Source organism: Diorhabda carinulata, chromosome 9 (genome assembly GCF_026250575.1).
Source record: "Diorhabda carinulata isolate Delta chromosome 9, icDioCari1.1, whole genome shotgun sequence".
NCBI lineage: Eukaryota > Metazoa > Arthropoda > Insecta > Coleoptera > Chrysomelidae > Diorhabda > Diorhabda carinulata.
In genome coordinates, this window is record NC_079468.1 from 6668645 (window position 1) to 6683625 (window position 14981).

General features: G+C 31.4%; 3 protein-coding genes across 5 annotated transcripts; 1 reads left to right on the forward strand and 2 right to left on the reverse strand.

The window, feature by feature from the left end:
• Positions 1-1546: 1546 nt before the first annotated feature.
• On the reverse strand, positions 1547-5965 carry LOC130897774 (general transcription and DNA repair factor IIH helicase subunit XPD). The gene is made up of 13 exons (XM_057806672.1): positions 5882-5965; positions 5727-5826; positions 5411-5665; positions 5124-5357; positions 4850-5070; positions 3899-4175; positions 3632-3846; positions 3394-3565; positions 3207-3305; positions 2971-3150; positions 2721-2897; positions 1790-1999; positions 1547-1736 (listed from the first exon to the last, which is right to left on the reverse strand). The coding sequence occupies exons 1-13, from the start codon at positions 5884-5886 to the stop codon at positions 1602-1604; spliced, it is 2280 nt and encodes a 759-aa protein (XP_057662655.1). The 5' UTR covers positions 5887-5965; the 3' UTR covers positions 1547-1601.
• Positions 5966-7136, forward strand: LOC130897776 (18S rRNA aminocarboxypropyltransferase). The gene is made up of 4 exons (XM_057806674.1): positions 5966-6159; positions 6210-6512; positions 6567-6824; positions 6873-7136. The coding sequence occupies exons 1-4, from the start codon at positions 6075-6077 to the stop codon at positions 6917-6919; spliced, it is 693 nt and encodes a 230-aa protein (XP_057662657.1). The 5' UTR covers positions 5966-6074; the 3' UTR covers positions 6920-7136.
• Positions 7034-14952, reverse strand: LOC130897773 (mediator of RNA polymerase II transcription subunit 23). Of its 3 annotated transcripts, XM_057806669.1 has the most exons (11): positions 14327-14878; positions 13928-14273; positions 13414-13746; positions 12839-13214; positions 12292-12758; positions 11781-12222; positions 11148-11573; positions 9955-10143; positions 9536-9831; positions 8958-9265; positions 7034-8900 (listed from the first exon to the last, which is right to left on the reverse strand). In XM_057806669.1, the coding sequence occupies exons 1-11, from the start codon at positions 14738-14740 to the stop codon at positions 8652-8654; spliced, it is 3846 nt and encodes a 1281-aa protein (XP_057662652.1). In that variant the 5' UTR covers positions 14741-14878; the 3' UTR covers positions 7034-8651. The 3 variants fall into 3 exon arrangements, with proteins under 3 accessions (XP_057662652.1, XP_057662651.1, XP_057662654.1); XM_057806668.1 differs by having other exon boundaries at positions 7034-9265; positions 14327-14952; XM_057806671.1 differs by having other exon boundaries at positions 7034-9265; positions 12292-12428.
• Positions 14953-14981: the final 29 nt, after the last annotated feature.

Sequence of the window (14981 nt, forward strand, 5' to 3'; positions counted from 1 at the left end):
TGAATATCTCTAATGGTTTGAATTTCACCAAAGAAATACTTAACAGTTAGATAAGTAGGATATTTGACAATGAGCAAGAATAATAGTCTTTATTGGGTTCTTGGGCATATCAGAATTAAAGAAGCCTATATGTTTGCTAGAAAAGGATCAAGGAGACGTTTTATTTGCCTGGAGTCTTTCTGCGGTTTAGGAAAATGATTTGGTTTGGAAAAAAGGTGATATATAAAACTTATTACAAAGTACACTAAAGAAGATGAGGGTGCCTATTTTTTCAAGTTGTAAGCATTCATGATACAACATTCCGAAGTATGTATTTAGAAAATTTTTAACTTGAACTTCATAATTGATTGAGGGGATGCCAGCTATCACTGTCCTATATGCACTAGCTACTCTGTGACATAAGTCTCTGGATTCATACTAATCTTCTCTTCAGTTGTTTATTATTAGTAACTGAACACCAGGAGAAGCATAGTGGATCATAGATTAAGCAACAGATGCCAGAATTCCTCTTTTGGAAGCTTTTGGACCACCCATATTGGGCATAAGACTGGACAAGGCAGATATTGTTTCCGCCACTTATTCTAGTGTATATGATCTGAGAGAGCTTTGAATCCAACCATACTACTTGGTATTTCACAGAAGTCTTTGGGTTGATTTCAATTTCTTGATTGTTAAAAGATATTGGGATTCTCCTAGTACCTAAGTAGCACAACTTCTATTTTCTCCAGTACTAGTCTGAGAGTTATTTTCTATCCAATTTGACACCATTAGAATTCCCAGGTCTGCTTATTCCATAATTTTTTCCTAGTACCAGATTTGCTTTTTCCATAATTTCGTGTCTTATTTATCAACAACTATGTCATCAATGAAGCCTATTAGGGTAAGTCTTTTGGCATGTTGTTCATTAACAGTTCACCATTTAGGATATTCCAAAGTGTAGGGACACACAAAGAAGAACTGGGTGCACCACTGTTTCCACCACTATTTTCTTCCATCACTTTATATTTGACTATAATTTCTGATACAGAAAGCTGTGATGCAAGTAAATCTTTATCAATTTCTCTATGTATTAGTTCATTCAGAATTTGCCAGGAAGAAGTACTGAAGGGATTTCTTACACCTAAAGTTATCAAGCACATATTTTCTGATTTGCTGTCTTTCTGCAATGTATGGAAATGTTTGTATAATAGTAGAAGTACTCTTGAAATGGATTACTCCAAAAACTTACTTCAGAATTTTGATACACTAGATTCAACAAATTTTTGTATCTCGATAAAATCTAGTTACACCTCCTCTCTAGATTTCATTAAAGGCAACGCCCCTACAGGAACCCATTGATGAATTTAGATCTAGCAGAAACCAACACGTGTAAATTCAGTAAGGAGGAGAAACTCTTAATTTATTTGGTTCTAGAAAGAACCTTTGAAAACAGCTATGATAGGGGGCACTGGAAACGGGATGAGTTTCATTGAGATTTGTAAATTTGGTCATCAAAATATATATAAAAAAGTAAAAAAAAATATCATGTATAATGATAATCTAAACAAAACTCATAGAAAGTTTAATTTATAAAAATTGTTTTTCATCATTTTATCTTGATACTATTCATGATTCATCTCTTCAGTTTTTTTCTTTGATTCCATATCCCTTAGCTGTTCTAATGTAAGAAGAGAAACCCCTAACTGATCTTCTCTGGTGAATGGTTGAGCCATTTGCCTTAACCACCTCTTGGCGATCTAAAAAAATGATATCTCAACATTCATTGGGGTTATATTAATCAATTACCTACCTGCACTGCTTCTTCTGTAGATAAATTACAGTAGGAATCTTTGAGATGCTCTTGTATCCATTTAGGTAATTTCGATTTTTTATCTGATCTGGAAAATCGTTTATCCGCGAAAATCATAATACCATAATCAGTTTTTCCTCTGATAGCTCGTCCTACACATTGAGCAGCATGTCTCATCGCGTCGAATGTCAGAAAATCGTTTTCTTTAATCTACAAATAAAGAGTAGATTAGTTCATATCTCAATTTGTAAAATTTTCGATTTTGGATTAGATATGGGTGATTCCGTTCTAACTGTGATTTTTTGTATTCAAAATTTCAAGATTTTAAAATTTAACTTTTCTAACTTTTTTATGCATATTATTCATCTATTTTACTGTAAAAATAAAACTCTAAGAGGAATTTACTACAACTTCAAAGTATCACGAGCAAGACACAAATGTCGGATTTTGAGTTCCACGGTACTGACTCATTTATCCACGGTACTGACATGGTAACTTAAGATATTAAACAACAAGTGCATCAATTTTCCTCAGTTTGATCATAAACATTAGAATTTATAAGGTAATTAGTTTAAATCATTTGTTACGACAAAAAATATTAATAATTTATCGGTAAATTCTAGGAATGGACATGACACGGTACTGACATTCAAGTGATGTAGTATAAGTTTTCTTTAAGTGGCAAGTTATATTGTATAAAAATAATGTTTAAATATCTTAAGAATTATTCAATTAACACAAAATTTTTATTAATTGATTATTAATTAATGACTAGTACAAAAAAACAATACAGGACATTGAATATCACAGTTATAATGGAATCACCCATATAACATTTTCTACTTAGTCGTTCAATTTTTTCCATCTTCGAATAGTTTTCAAGAAAGTATCTTCAATTTACTGGAAATCATTTATGAACTTCGTATTATACCTGGAATTGATCCCTAAGATAATCTAATCTTGCTTTTAATATTCGTGATTGTGTATAGACATATGGTATCCCAAACATTAAAACTGCTCTACCTAAATGATGATCAAAATCTACTCCTTCAGATACTTTTCCTCTAGCTACAGAAAGTAATACTGCTCCTCGACCAGATTCACAAGCCTGAAAACATTTAAAAATAAATTTTTATAAAAATATTTCAACATTACGGCTTCTTAGAAATGTGTTGATTTACCTTGATGTAGTACATTAAGGCAAAACTTGTCTCGGCTGAATCTTGTGTCTCAATAAACAACAATTTATATCTTTGTAAATTATCTATTACACCTTGATCGTACCAACTCGCAACCACTGATTCTAAATACATATAAGAGGTAAAGAAACATACAATACCATCTGGTACATTAGCTGCAATCTAAAAGAAAGACAAAGTTAATATATTTGGTTAATAGTATATATTTATAATAATACCTCTACTAGAAGTTGTCCATAATTTCTTATTACAGCATTGTCATCTCTAGTTTCGAATTTAGAAGAAATAGCTACTTGATCATTTCCTTTGGAAACTATCTGAAAATTATATTTCAATTGAAAAAAAATGATGGGAACAAACTACATTTTGAACTTGATTTAGCAAAAAAAAAATATATCTGCTCACCATCGGAAGTAGACATGGCCTAGCTAAAGTCATTGTGAATGAAGACATGATAACTGGATGGAAATTTAAAATTTTTGGGTACATATCTAAAGGAGACAATGTACCTGATGTTATAACTACCGTTTGAAATCTATCAAAGACAGGTCTCATAGCAATTGATGAATCTAAACAACTGAAAAAAAATTATACATATTAGCAGTATTTTGGAACTAAAAATTGCTAATCACACAAAATTTACCTGACATATAAAATAGGATTTGAAACTGTTGGAGTTTTGTCATCAAATGGTTCAACGATTACTGTAAATCCCTTAGTATATGTTGATACCAATGTTGCTAAATGTGTAATTAATATTATAGGACTAAAATCTGTCAGATCTGAAATTTCTAAAGTTCTCAATAATGAAGCTAATCGTTCTGCACAAAATCTTAGAGGTTTACGCTCTATACACACCTAAAAATGTATTTTCATAACAGACAGTATTATATTTCCACTTGCCACTTACTTTTGATTGGACATCCTTCAGAAAAGCCACTGGTGATTCCTGAACAACATGTTGTATTCTTAATCTAGTTTTTATATATTCTACAAATCTTTTTAGAAAACTAACAAAATGCTCTGCATTTCTTATATTTCCAGGTACAGCTTCTTGTAAAATTTCGTCTGGTAATACAGGATTTGATAATATAACATCAGTTTCTCTAGCAACATTTGCTTCTCTTAAACCTTGAACTAATCTTTGATATTCATCTCGTAATTTTTTTGAGTCATCTTCTCTCATCCTACACAAATTACCATATAATTGATTGTTTTTGTTTGTATTAATTATGTTGAGATATTTCCAAATTTAAACTTGATATTTTTTAGATTCATAATAAATGTTCAACAACATTTTAAGAAAAAGAAAATGTGAAAATGATTCTCGTTTCCTTTTCTTGTTAAAGGGAGTTTAGATCAAATATTAAGGAAAACTAATTTACGAAAAAAATAAGGGCGTTTTATTAGAATCAAACTAAGAACATTATCAATAAAAAACTTTTTTACGAAAAAATAAGGGCGTTTTATTAGAATCAAACTATGAACATTATCAATAAAAAACTTATGCATATGTAACTAAGAAATTGTTAACACATAGATCAAATACATAATTCCAAAAGCAGTTTTATTTCATGTTTATTTGCTGTCAGAGCTATCTAAATTAAAAATTTTTCTAATAGATTGTTCCTTTTTCACTTGTCATGGCTGAGAAATAAGTATATTATTAAGGGACAAGAAATTAATAAGAATACTGTGTACGTATTTGATTGATAATTGAAGATGTACTAAAAATTTCTTCACATTTCTACATCTACAGACAATCTGTTAACATTGAACAATCATTATTAGTTGGATTTACAATGTTGAAGAATAGTTTTATGAGGATACAACAAATAAGCATAAGAGATTGGATACTTACTCAGCCACAGTCTTTTCTAGTAACTGTATATTAGCTGTAGCTCGTTCGACAGTTCTTTTTTGAATTTTCACACTCATAGAATCTATACAAACGTTATCAATGTTATGCGCCTCATCAAATATGACAACAGCTTCTTTTGTCAATTCTTTGGAAACCACATCGGCAATCTTTGGGTCCAATAGATAATGATAGCTGTAAACTACGATATTGGCATAAGTGATCTAAAAAAAGTTTTCTTTTAAAGAAACAATGCTGCAGTTAAAAAAATACTTACTGCAAATCTGGACACAAAATAAGGACACCAGTTTCTATTTCTACCATATTGCTTTAGATCCTCTAAATTGTAAACTCCGTGAGGCATAACAGATTCTTTGCCATCTATATTGAAATCTTCATAAAATTGACAAACAGGTACAGTATCATCATATGAATGTTTATCTCTGATGTAACTAGCTGTTAGTGAATGACATTTCCCATCTACTATTTTACCTTCTCTTTGGGTACTAACCTAAAACATTATATCAATTAACCACTTCTTACTCTATTAACTATAAACCATACTTCAGGGTGTACACACATGTTCTTTCTTGATGATAAAACTAAACCTGTTAGTTTAGGTTGGACACCATCTATTTTTTCATAATATTCTATCAATTTTTTCAATTCTTCCATAACTTTTTCAATTTCAGGTACAGTTCTAGAGCAATAAATTAACTTCCGAACATGATGTGGGTTTTCAATCATATAGGCAACAACAAGTGATAATAAAGTGACTGTTTTTCCCGTACCTGAGGGCATTTCAAGAAGACAATGTCCCTAGAGGAATAAAATATTTAGTAATTAATTTATTATATATATAACATCAATAATTATTTACCTTTGCATCTAGAGCTTTTTTCAATTCTGACATATAAGCATATTGCTCTGGATATATATAGTCATATGGAAAATAAACAATTAATCCATCTACGCTTAACCTGAAAAAATAACACATACACTTATTTTATAAAGAATATTTGAAAATTTTTATACCTCATTTTTTATATTTTTGTAAATACACAGAAGAGCGTTTTATACGTATAGGTTATAATTTTCTTCTTTCTTTATTCTGTTCCACAATTATGTCGCGTAGATCATAGACTTTAATTAACAATGTTCAAAAGAATCGGCATTATAGTATAAAATAAATGATAAAAGAAGAGATTTCTAAACATAAAAGTGAAATATGAATGATATAGTCCAAATATTTCATAAAGTAGATATAAGAGAGTCTTCCAGCGAGAGTGGAAGTAATGTTTCATCAAGTGAAGGTAATGTGAGAAAAATTAATTATTAATCAATTCATTATTACAATTTTTAGAAGAATCTGATCAAGAGGCAAACCCCAGTTTTCCAATTGCAATGTGGGATTTTAATCAGTGCGATCCTAAAAAATGTTCGGGTAGAAAATTGGCCAGGATGAATTTAGTTAAATGTCTTAAACAGAAACAACGTTTTCATGGAATTGTATTAACACCTACTGGAGAAAAATGTGTAAGCCCGGAAGATCGAGGGATAGTTGAAACTAAGGGAATTGGTGTAGTAGATTGTTCTTGGGCTAGAATTGACGAAACTCCAATAACGGCACTGAAACCTGCCCATGGAAGACTTCTTCCATTTTTAGGTGTGTAATAAGTAAAATATGTTTGCTTTTGATATTAAAATTAAATATTTTTAGTGGCTTCAAATCCCATTAATTATGGTAAACCATGCCAGTTGAGCTGTGTAGAAGCTATTGCAGCTACTATGTATATAACTGGATTTAAAGCAGAAGCTAGATTTTATATGAATAAATTTTCTTGGGGTCACTCATTTGAGGAATTAAATAAAGAGTTATTAGATATTTATGCTTCTTGTACCGACAGTAAATCTGTTGTGGAAGCTCAACATGAGTACATAAAAAAAGAACAGATGAAGCAGGAGGAGGATAAAAGAAGTAAGTACAGCTCAATATTTCAATAATTTCTTAACATCTTATTTTCAGTGCAACCAGATTTTCCAAGCTCCAGTGATTCAAGTGATACAGAATGATGTTTGAAATGTATTTGTATTTGTACATAGTGTTGAGATATAACTTGATATATTTTTTAAATTGTCCATAACATCAAATATTTATCGATTAAAAAGGAAAGAAAAATAAAATCATTATATTTCTGTATAAAAAATGTATTATTACAATTATATTTACAAAACAGTATTTATTTAAAGCTGTAAAATAAATATAGTAATAAATTTGCTAATTCTATAATGAGCACAATTGAACAAATCCTAAAATCTTGTATTTTTCAATTCAGTTCAGTTATCTATATATGGATAAATACATGTTACAAAAGCAACATGCACAGTTAAGGAACACCTATCTAGCTAATTCGATGATCTAGATTTACTGACAAAGCAACTATTATTGGTCCTTAGCTTCCCCACAATGCTATTATTAGTTATAATTGATTTTAGTCAGTTACACTGAAATTATATGGACGCTTAAAGCTGACATCATAAATAAAATAGAAGAGTTCAAGATGTGGTGCTATCAAAGAATCTTTAAGATCCCATGAACTTCATATATCAGTAATGAAGTAATAAACATACTGTTTACACTACAACTAAATGTAAGAAAAGCTTAAATAGGGACAAAGGGCAAAGGTATAATTTAATTTGATTTTTTAAAATGTACAATTTTAAGCAACGGCTGCCTATGGAATCTTTTAACATTTTGTAAGATAATTTTTCTTGATAATGATTGCGATCAAAAAGGTTGTTGTAAAAGGGAAGTTGAAGAAGAGAGAAGTAAAAATAAAAGATAACACATATTAAAATTTAACTCTCAACTAGAATTATCAGAATACCAAGCAAGACATCAGACATACTGTAAAATACAGTCTACTAAATGAATTAAAGCAACCACCACTCTATAGTTTAGTAGTCAAGGAATAAATGTGAAGATTCCCACCAAGGAAGTTTTCCCACTGGAATTCATTTTCGCGGGAGGTTTGTTGGTGGGAAAATTCAGTATAAAACAGGTAAGACAAGTTATTAGGTTGTAGTTTACCTTCTGTCTCTGAAGACGATAACTTGGTTATTGAAACGCGCGTCAGACAGTGTAACATTGGGAGTGTTGGTGTAGTGGTAGTATAAAGATTGTGTTCAGTATGAATATCACCAACAGTTCCAGAAATTCCAACTTAATCAAGAGGTATTCAGACAGCTGAATAAAAAACTCGATAAACATCATAAAAACAAGAAAGGTTAGTTATTTCGGGCATATAATGTGAGGTACCAAATATTACATCATATACTTCTGATTATTCAGCAAAAGGTTGAGTGCAGAACATAGATAGGTCACAAAAAGCTATCGTGGTTACAAAATATTAGTAATTGTACTGATACTGGGAGTAGAACAAACGTACCAAGTAGTGAGAGACCAATTTATCCAAATTTTGAGGGCAAGCACGTCACTGCAAGAAGAAGAATACACTGACACTATATGTGTTTTAACCTAAAGTGGGTTGAATTCAGATTATGTGAAATAATAATTTTGAACAGTTACTTTGTCCAAAGCAAATTCATTTAAAACCAGCAGATGCATTATTGCTCAGAGATCTTTATCACCATCATTGAGGTTATACAGTATTTTAAATTTGTTAATAATGCCATATTCACATGTTTCAATGAAGTATAAGTTATACTTTGTGAGCTTACCGTTGCAGTAGGATCAAATACTTGTTGAAACTAATTTTCATGAATTTGGACTAACCACATCTTATTATGATGCATGTACTTCTTCTATAGTAAGATGCGCAATAAATCTAAGCCTAAGTTGCAACTGTGGTCGCAATCTTCTCACCACAGCTTCCAGTTCTTTTTTCATACTATCCCCAACAAACATATATTTGATGTGATACAACAAATCACAAACTGGATCCATGTATTTCAATTCAGCTTGAGCTTGATCAACTTGAGCGAGCAATTCATATAGAGCGTTTGTCAAATCGACTATAGCCATGTGAAATCTCTGCAAAAACGGTCCTACCAAATGACACACATACAAAAATTGTTCTTCGGTTCTTACGACTGCAGGAAGACATTCTCGTACCCAACGAGGAACACTAGCGATTTGTCCAGGACCTGCATGATGCCAAACAGAATGGGCAAGTGCTAACATATAACTAAATCGGTTGTGCAACAATCCGCAGTGGGTGTGTTTGAAATTGAAAAGATCAAATGGCGAGGTATCGAAAGGCCATGAATCTAATTCAGAAAGAGTAGAAATCAGTCTTTCGTGAAGGACATTCCAATAGCTTATAGGAAGAGCTGACAATACCAAGCCGATTGCATTGATCCATTGGTGAATATCGGCGGAGGGAATCATAACATAACCTGAAAAATTGAGTTACTAAGTACCAAATAAAAAAATTATTAGTCACAAGTAGATTTTATTACTTATATCACAAAAATATTTCACTAGTCTTTTAGGCACTGATTTTTAGAATCAAAAATTGCCGTTCAAAGTATTGTAATGAATGTAATGTAATAAATTTTGGTACAATCTCACACTAAGTCAATTCTAATATTATGTGTTGAATCTATTGATTTACTTTGTACAAATTTTGGGTATTTCAAAATAATTTATGGAAGGAAGTTACAAACCTTTAGCTATAACATCTAATAACCCATTTGCTATTGCTGTTGGTCCAACTGATAAAGCCATCAGTTCGACACAAGTAGTGTAAAGTATATGAGCTCCAGCATTTGGAAATTCATTAAATCTCCAATCTGTTGATGAATTGGAATTTGTACCACTTATAACGTCTACCACCCTCTTTATCATTTGTATATAATAGTCCAGTTCAGGTAACCATATTTCTTCCGCGCTTGTTTTTAAAAATGCTTGGTATGGTTCGGAAAGAGTTTCTTTAAGACTTCCCAGAACAGCAGCAACTAATCTAGAGATGCAAAGGTTTAATCTTAAATTTAAGATGAAATAATTTATTTTTTCCAACAATTATTTCTTGCAGCATACACTGTATCTGCATATATAAATTGAATAAATTGAAAGAGTGGCTTACTTCCTTTTTAGAGGCGGCCTTTCTCTCAGTTTTGATTCATAATAATGCAATGTATTGTATAAATATGTGACTGGCCTGTCATGAAATTTGTACAAACAGCCTAGGTGTTCCAATAAGATTTCTAGACTCTTGGTAACTTGCGGTATTTCCAAAAATCTGTGTACTACTATGTCAAATACAGGCAAAAACCTGTAGAAAAAAAACAGTACTTGAAAGTTATTTTAGTTGGTCTTACGAATAATGTTTATAAAACAAGTAAAAATCATAATTTGATTTTATGAAAATATCCAGTACATGTGTATCAATATGAAATAAAATTTTAAATTATTCAGATCAATCAGTTCAAATTCATAAAGTAAATATCAACATTACAACCTCTAGCAATAATATAAAACCAAATAGAAGCTGTATAACCCGTTCAATAGGGTCTTGCACAGATGTCTTTTGTATAAATGACATACACTTAATTGTCAAAGATATCTGGTACCATAAACACTGCTTTATTGTACAACCTCTACTTCTATGACATGTACCACCATGGTTACAATGATGTAAAATATTTTTACAACTCATTATACATGCCATTGTGTCACTACAAAATTTAATCAAAACCATGGCTTTATGATTTATAAATAGAAGTTAAAATTTAATCTAGTTAAATTCCAATTTAAAATAATTGTTCTTCCCGAAGATTAAGTACAAATTTTAATGAGTATTTGCACAAAAAAAACATGTTATATAGAGCAACACATAAAGAAATATGTATAAATAGAAACCAACCTCTATACTTCAAAAATAAACTTAAAATGCAGAAACATTTATTTTCAAGAATTATGCCAGTAACGATTTTAAAATAGATTCAATACTGTATTGTACCAACTTAGCAATATTGACTAATTTTTTCAGTTTAAAAAATAAATTAAAAAAAATTAACCCAGAAAGGATTAAAAATTAGTTATCAATTGAAACATTTTTATAATGATAGATCGGAATATCTACATACGCTATACAAAAATTATTTTTCTTTTTCCAATTAATTTTATAATTAACATTTTACAACTACCGAAAGAATTTTTTAATAAAAAATTAATTTTGCAATACAATAAATTTTGGTTTATAGTTTTTACTATAAAAATTTGATTCCAAAGCAATAATATTGACATTATTAAACTAATTACATTATTTCGAATTACCTTAAACAAACATTTCCAAAATTAGGATGATAACCTCCACTCTGTTCTTCCGGTGCAAACTTTTCCGGATATTTTCTCTGGAATTCCAAATGTTTCTCATGCCAATTTGTTTGATTCCAATGATCAGGTGAGTTATCCTTAACAAAATCTTGTACTCTTGTACGAAATTCAGATGCTTTCAGTAAAACTAATTGTATAATAAATGAACAAACTTGCGCTTCACTGCCCTCTTGTGTTCTCAATGCTAAGCATAAAACTAATCGGTCAATAGTTACTATGTTGTACTTCCAGATCATGTCATTGACAGTATCTACACATTTATTGACATGCTGTCCTCCTGGTGAATTACTGAACTCAAATACCAAGCAGTCGCAGAATTTTCTCAAGTGTGCTGATAGTGCTCTGGCTCCAATTCTTTCCAAAATTCTAAAAAATAGAAAAATTTGAAGTTTATGTCAAAGAAGACAACTTACAACAATATTATATGCATCAGTGTTTCTTGTCTTCATTAAAATTCACTATTCTTTACAAAATAAGTGAATAAAGGACAAATTTCCTGAATATATATAAAATATTCTGAATATGCTGGAAGGAGACTAAAATTAGATAAAAAATGATAATGGAAAGTCTTACTTGTAGGATATGGGAGTTATATGATTTGTGTCTAGCAACATCCTCCACAAGAGACACAAGAACAAAGGCGGTGCACCTGGTACCCCAAAATGTGCCATTATATCATTTTCATTATTCATAGACGCCCATTTTCTATTTTCTTCTTCTACTGCTTTTTTGAGTTGTTGTTTATTTTCTTTTGGTACAACATGTTGGGTGAAAAACTCAGCCATCGCTCTAGGAAAACATTCCAATGTTTGTGGAGCCCAAGCATGTGGCGTGCTTTGAGCGATTGTTGCAAGAAGTTCGTGACACCAAGAACCATCAATGCCTGTAACATGTGTGGCTCTTGCTAATGTTAAAATAAGAGCTCTATTGAGTTCTTCTGATTCAGCTGAAACAATTCCTTTCGGTTCAGTGAGAAAACGGGATAATTCGGGTTGAACGTCTCCACTGCCAAGGCCTTTAAATAATAAAATAAAAAAATTCATATAAGTGATTACCATTGAATAAAAAGATAATGTTCACCTACCTGTAATTAGTCTTAATGCTGTCGATTCCACACACAGGTGCAACTGAGTTTGATTTGCCTGAGGTACTGCAGCCAGAGAATGTAAATGACTCAATAACTGTACTCTATAATGTGGATGAATGTGATGCATCCTGTAACTGAACATTTCTAATAAAGTATACAATGTACCCCAAGCATGAAACTTGTACACTTGAGGCAGCAATTGGTTTAAGAACCCTTTGATGCCCAAGGATTCAATTTCAGTATACACAAGAAGTCTGCTGTAAGTTTCTACGAGAGCTGGCGATAGAGGCATTCCTGATTTTGTTTGGGAAGATTTGATAACATGAGTGACAATGCTGTGTATTAGACTCATTTTTGAATGTACTGTAAGTGAATCAAGAACTGTCATACTGAGTGGTGCAGTTGGAGGAGATGAAGATTTAGAACTTCCTTGAATTGTTTCAACAAGTGCTGCCATTGGTTTGCTAATAAAACAAATAGATATATTAAACATTTTTCTGTACTTTAACCTAAATCTGAGTTAATAATTATTATTGATATATACCTAAAATAATCCTGATTTGTTGAATAAGCATTACATAATAAAGCAATTCTGTAATCATTCCCCATTGCTAGAGCTGCATTATTAGGAGGAACCAAGTGCTGAAGAAAATCATGATGAGCTCGTAATTTAGCTGGAACAGGCCAAGAAATATTTGCTTGTTCAGCTTGAGCTTTCTTTGTAAGATGAATCCAAATGCACGTCATTGCCATCTGACGAGTGCATTGTGGTTGGTTAAAGTCTGGTACAGGAAGAGGCTGATCCTGTTCTGGATATAAAAGTTCGTATAATCTCAATACTGGAAGGAAGTTGGAGAGAGGATTACGTTGAATGGAACCAGAGATAAATTGCAACAGAACCCACATTAACTGGTCTCTTCCTGAAATTGAACAATCAACACATCTCAACACCAAATATTTATGATGCCTACTATATATCAAATTTCCAATTCCTTCTTTTATTGATGGTATTTTGATTTTATTGAATTCATTGAATAAAAATTATTTGGAAAACTATATTACTTTTTGTTATATTTACAAGCATTTGAAATATGTATAATCATTTTATCAAATATTTACCTCTCCGTAAATCCCTTCCCTGTAATCTAGAATGTAATGACATGACAAGACTAGGAAAACTGGCAAATTGAAACAACACAAAATAAATTAATTGTGAAGATAAATGAATCCACAAGTCTTGAGTTGCCTGTTCATCTCCTTCCACTTCTGTTCTTTCTAAAGCCAATATCACAAGTTCTACCAGTTGTTCTTCAATTGCCTGGCAATGTTGTTTGTGTTGTTTATTCAAGCCTAGCATTCCACACACCATATCACGACTATAAGGCTGCTCTAATACATATCTCAATAAACCAGTTTGCTTTTCTAACAATTCTGGAGCATATGGTAAGGTACCTAACATATTGGTAAACAAAACATGAAAATTAATTTAGTGGTAACAATTTAGAGTATTTTACAAGTAAACAGATTTTCCGTTGAATATGTTATAGTAAATACAACTTCACCTTACACAATATTATAAAACAAATTTTTAAAGCTATTTCAAACAGGTTGGGGTTTGTTTTAGGAAAATTACCTTTAACGGCAAATCTCAAAGTTTGTGGATCAAGCTTCCAAGGATTTACTAAATGTTCAGGACAGCCACTATGTTCAACAACAGGTCTCATTTCAGTCTGTCCAATAATTGACACCATTTGAGCACAGGCTCTAAAGCTTTCAACATAATCAGAAAATAAAGCTGATAACCTCCAATGAGGGCAATCAGGAAAAGCCTTTTGTAGCTCATTAACTAGTAAATACCCTGGCAGAAGACATGCATCTCTATCCATTATCTTTTGAGCCACTTCCATAAGAGCTTGAGTTTGGGGTTGTAGACCAGAGTTCAAGCACCAAGGAAGTGTTTTAGCTTTCTCACAACATCCCTATTAAACAAATCAATATTAAAATACAATGTTGGAAAACATTTACCACTTACCTTCATAATCTCTCTCACACCTTTATATTCTACTAAATCAATAATTGTTTTAATTAACTTGAAACATTCTACCCAGAAATGTGGATTACTATGTTGTAATAATTCACTTGAAATGATAATTTCGCAAACTTTGCGAGCCGGTAATGTGCCATTTTTCACAGATGTTTCGAGTAATTCCATCAAAAGTTTCAAATGATTCTGAGAACATCCATATGCTATACCTAAATACTGCCTCACTGCTACATCTAACTGCTCTGGGTTTGTGTTTCTAAATGCGGTACTTAGCTCTTGTTGCCAGGTAGTAATTTTTTCCGTTTCATTGTTTAATCTATGCACAAGGAAGCAGCTAAATGCCTCTTCGATGCCTTCGACTTTTAAAATATCATTTAAAATAGTTGTAACAGCTTCACACATTGTTAATAGATAAAGTAAATTACTACTCAAAATCCAGCATCCTTACCGCGTCAACAAATATCAAAACCATAACATTATACTAAAATATAACCTTTCCATAATGTCACTGTCAACAATTCTTTTTTATAGTTGTTATTATCGCTAGTAGTTTACGTCACCGTAAATAAATTTTGAAGGAATGACGTGTAACTCGCAATGTTTATCTATGTGCTGAATATCTTATAAGAGAACGTATTTATTT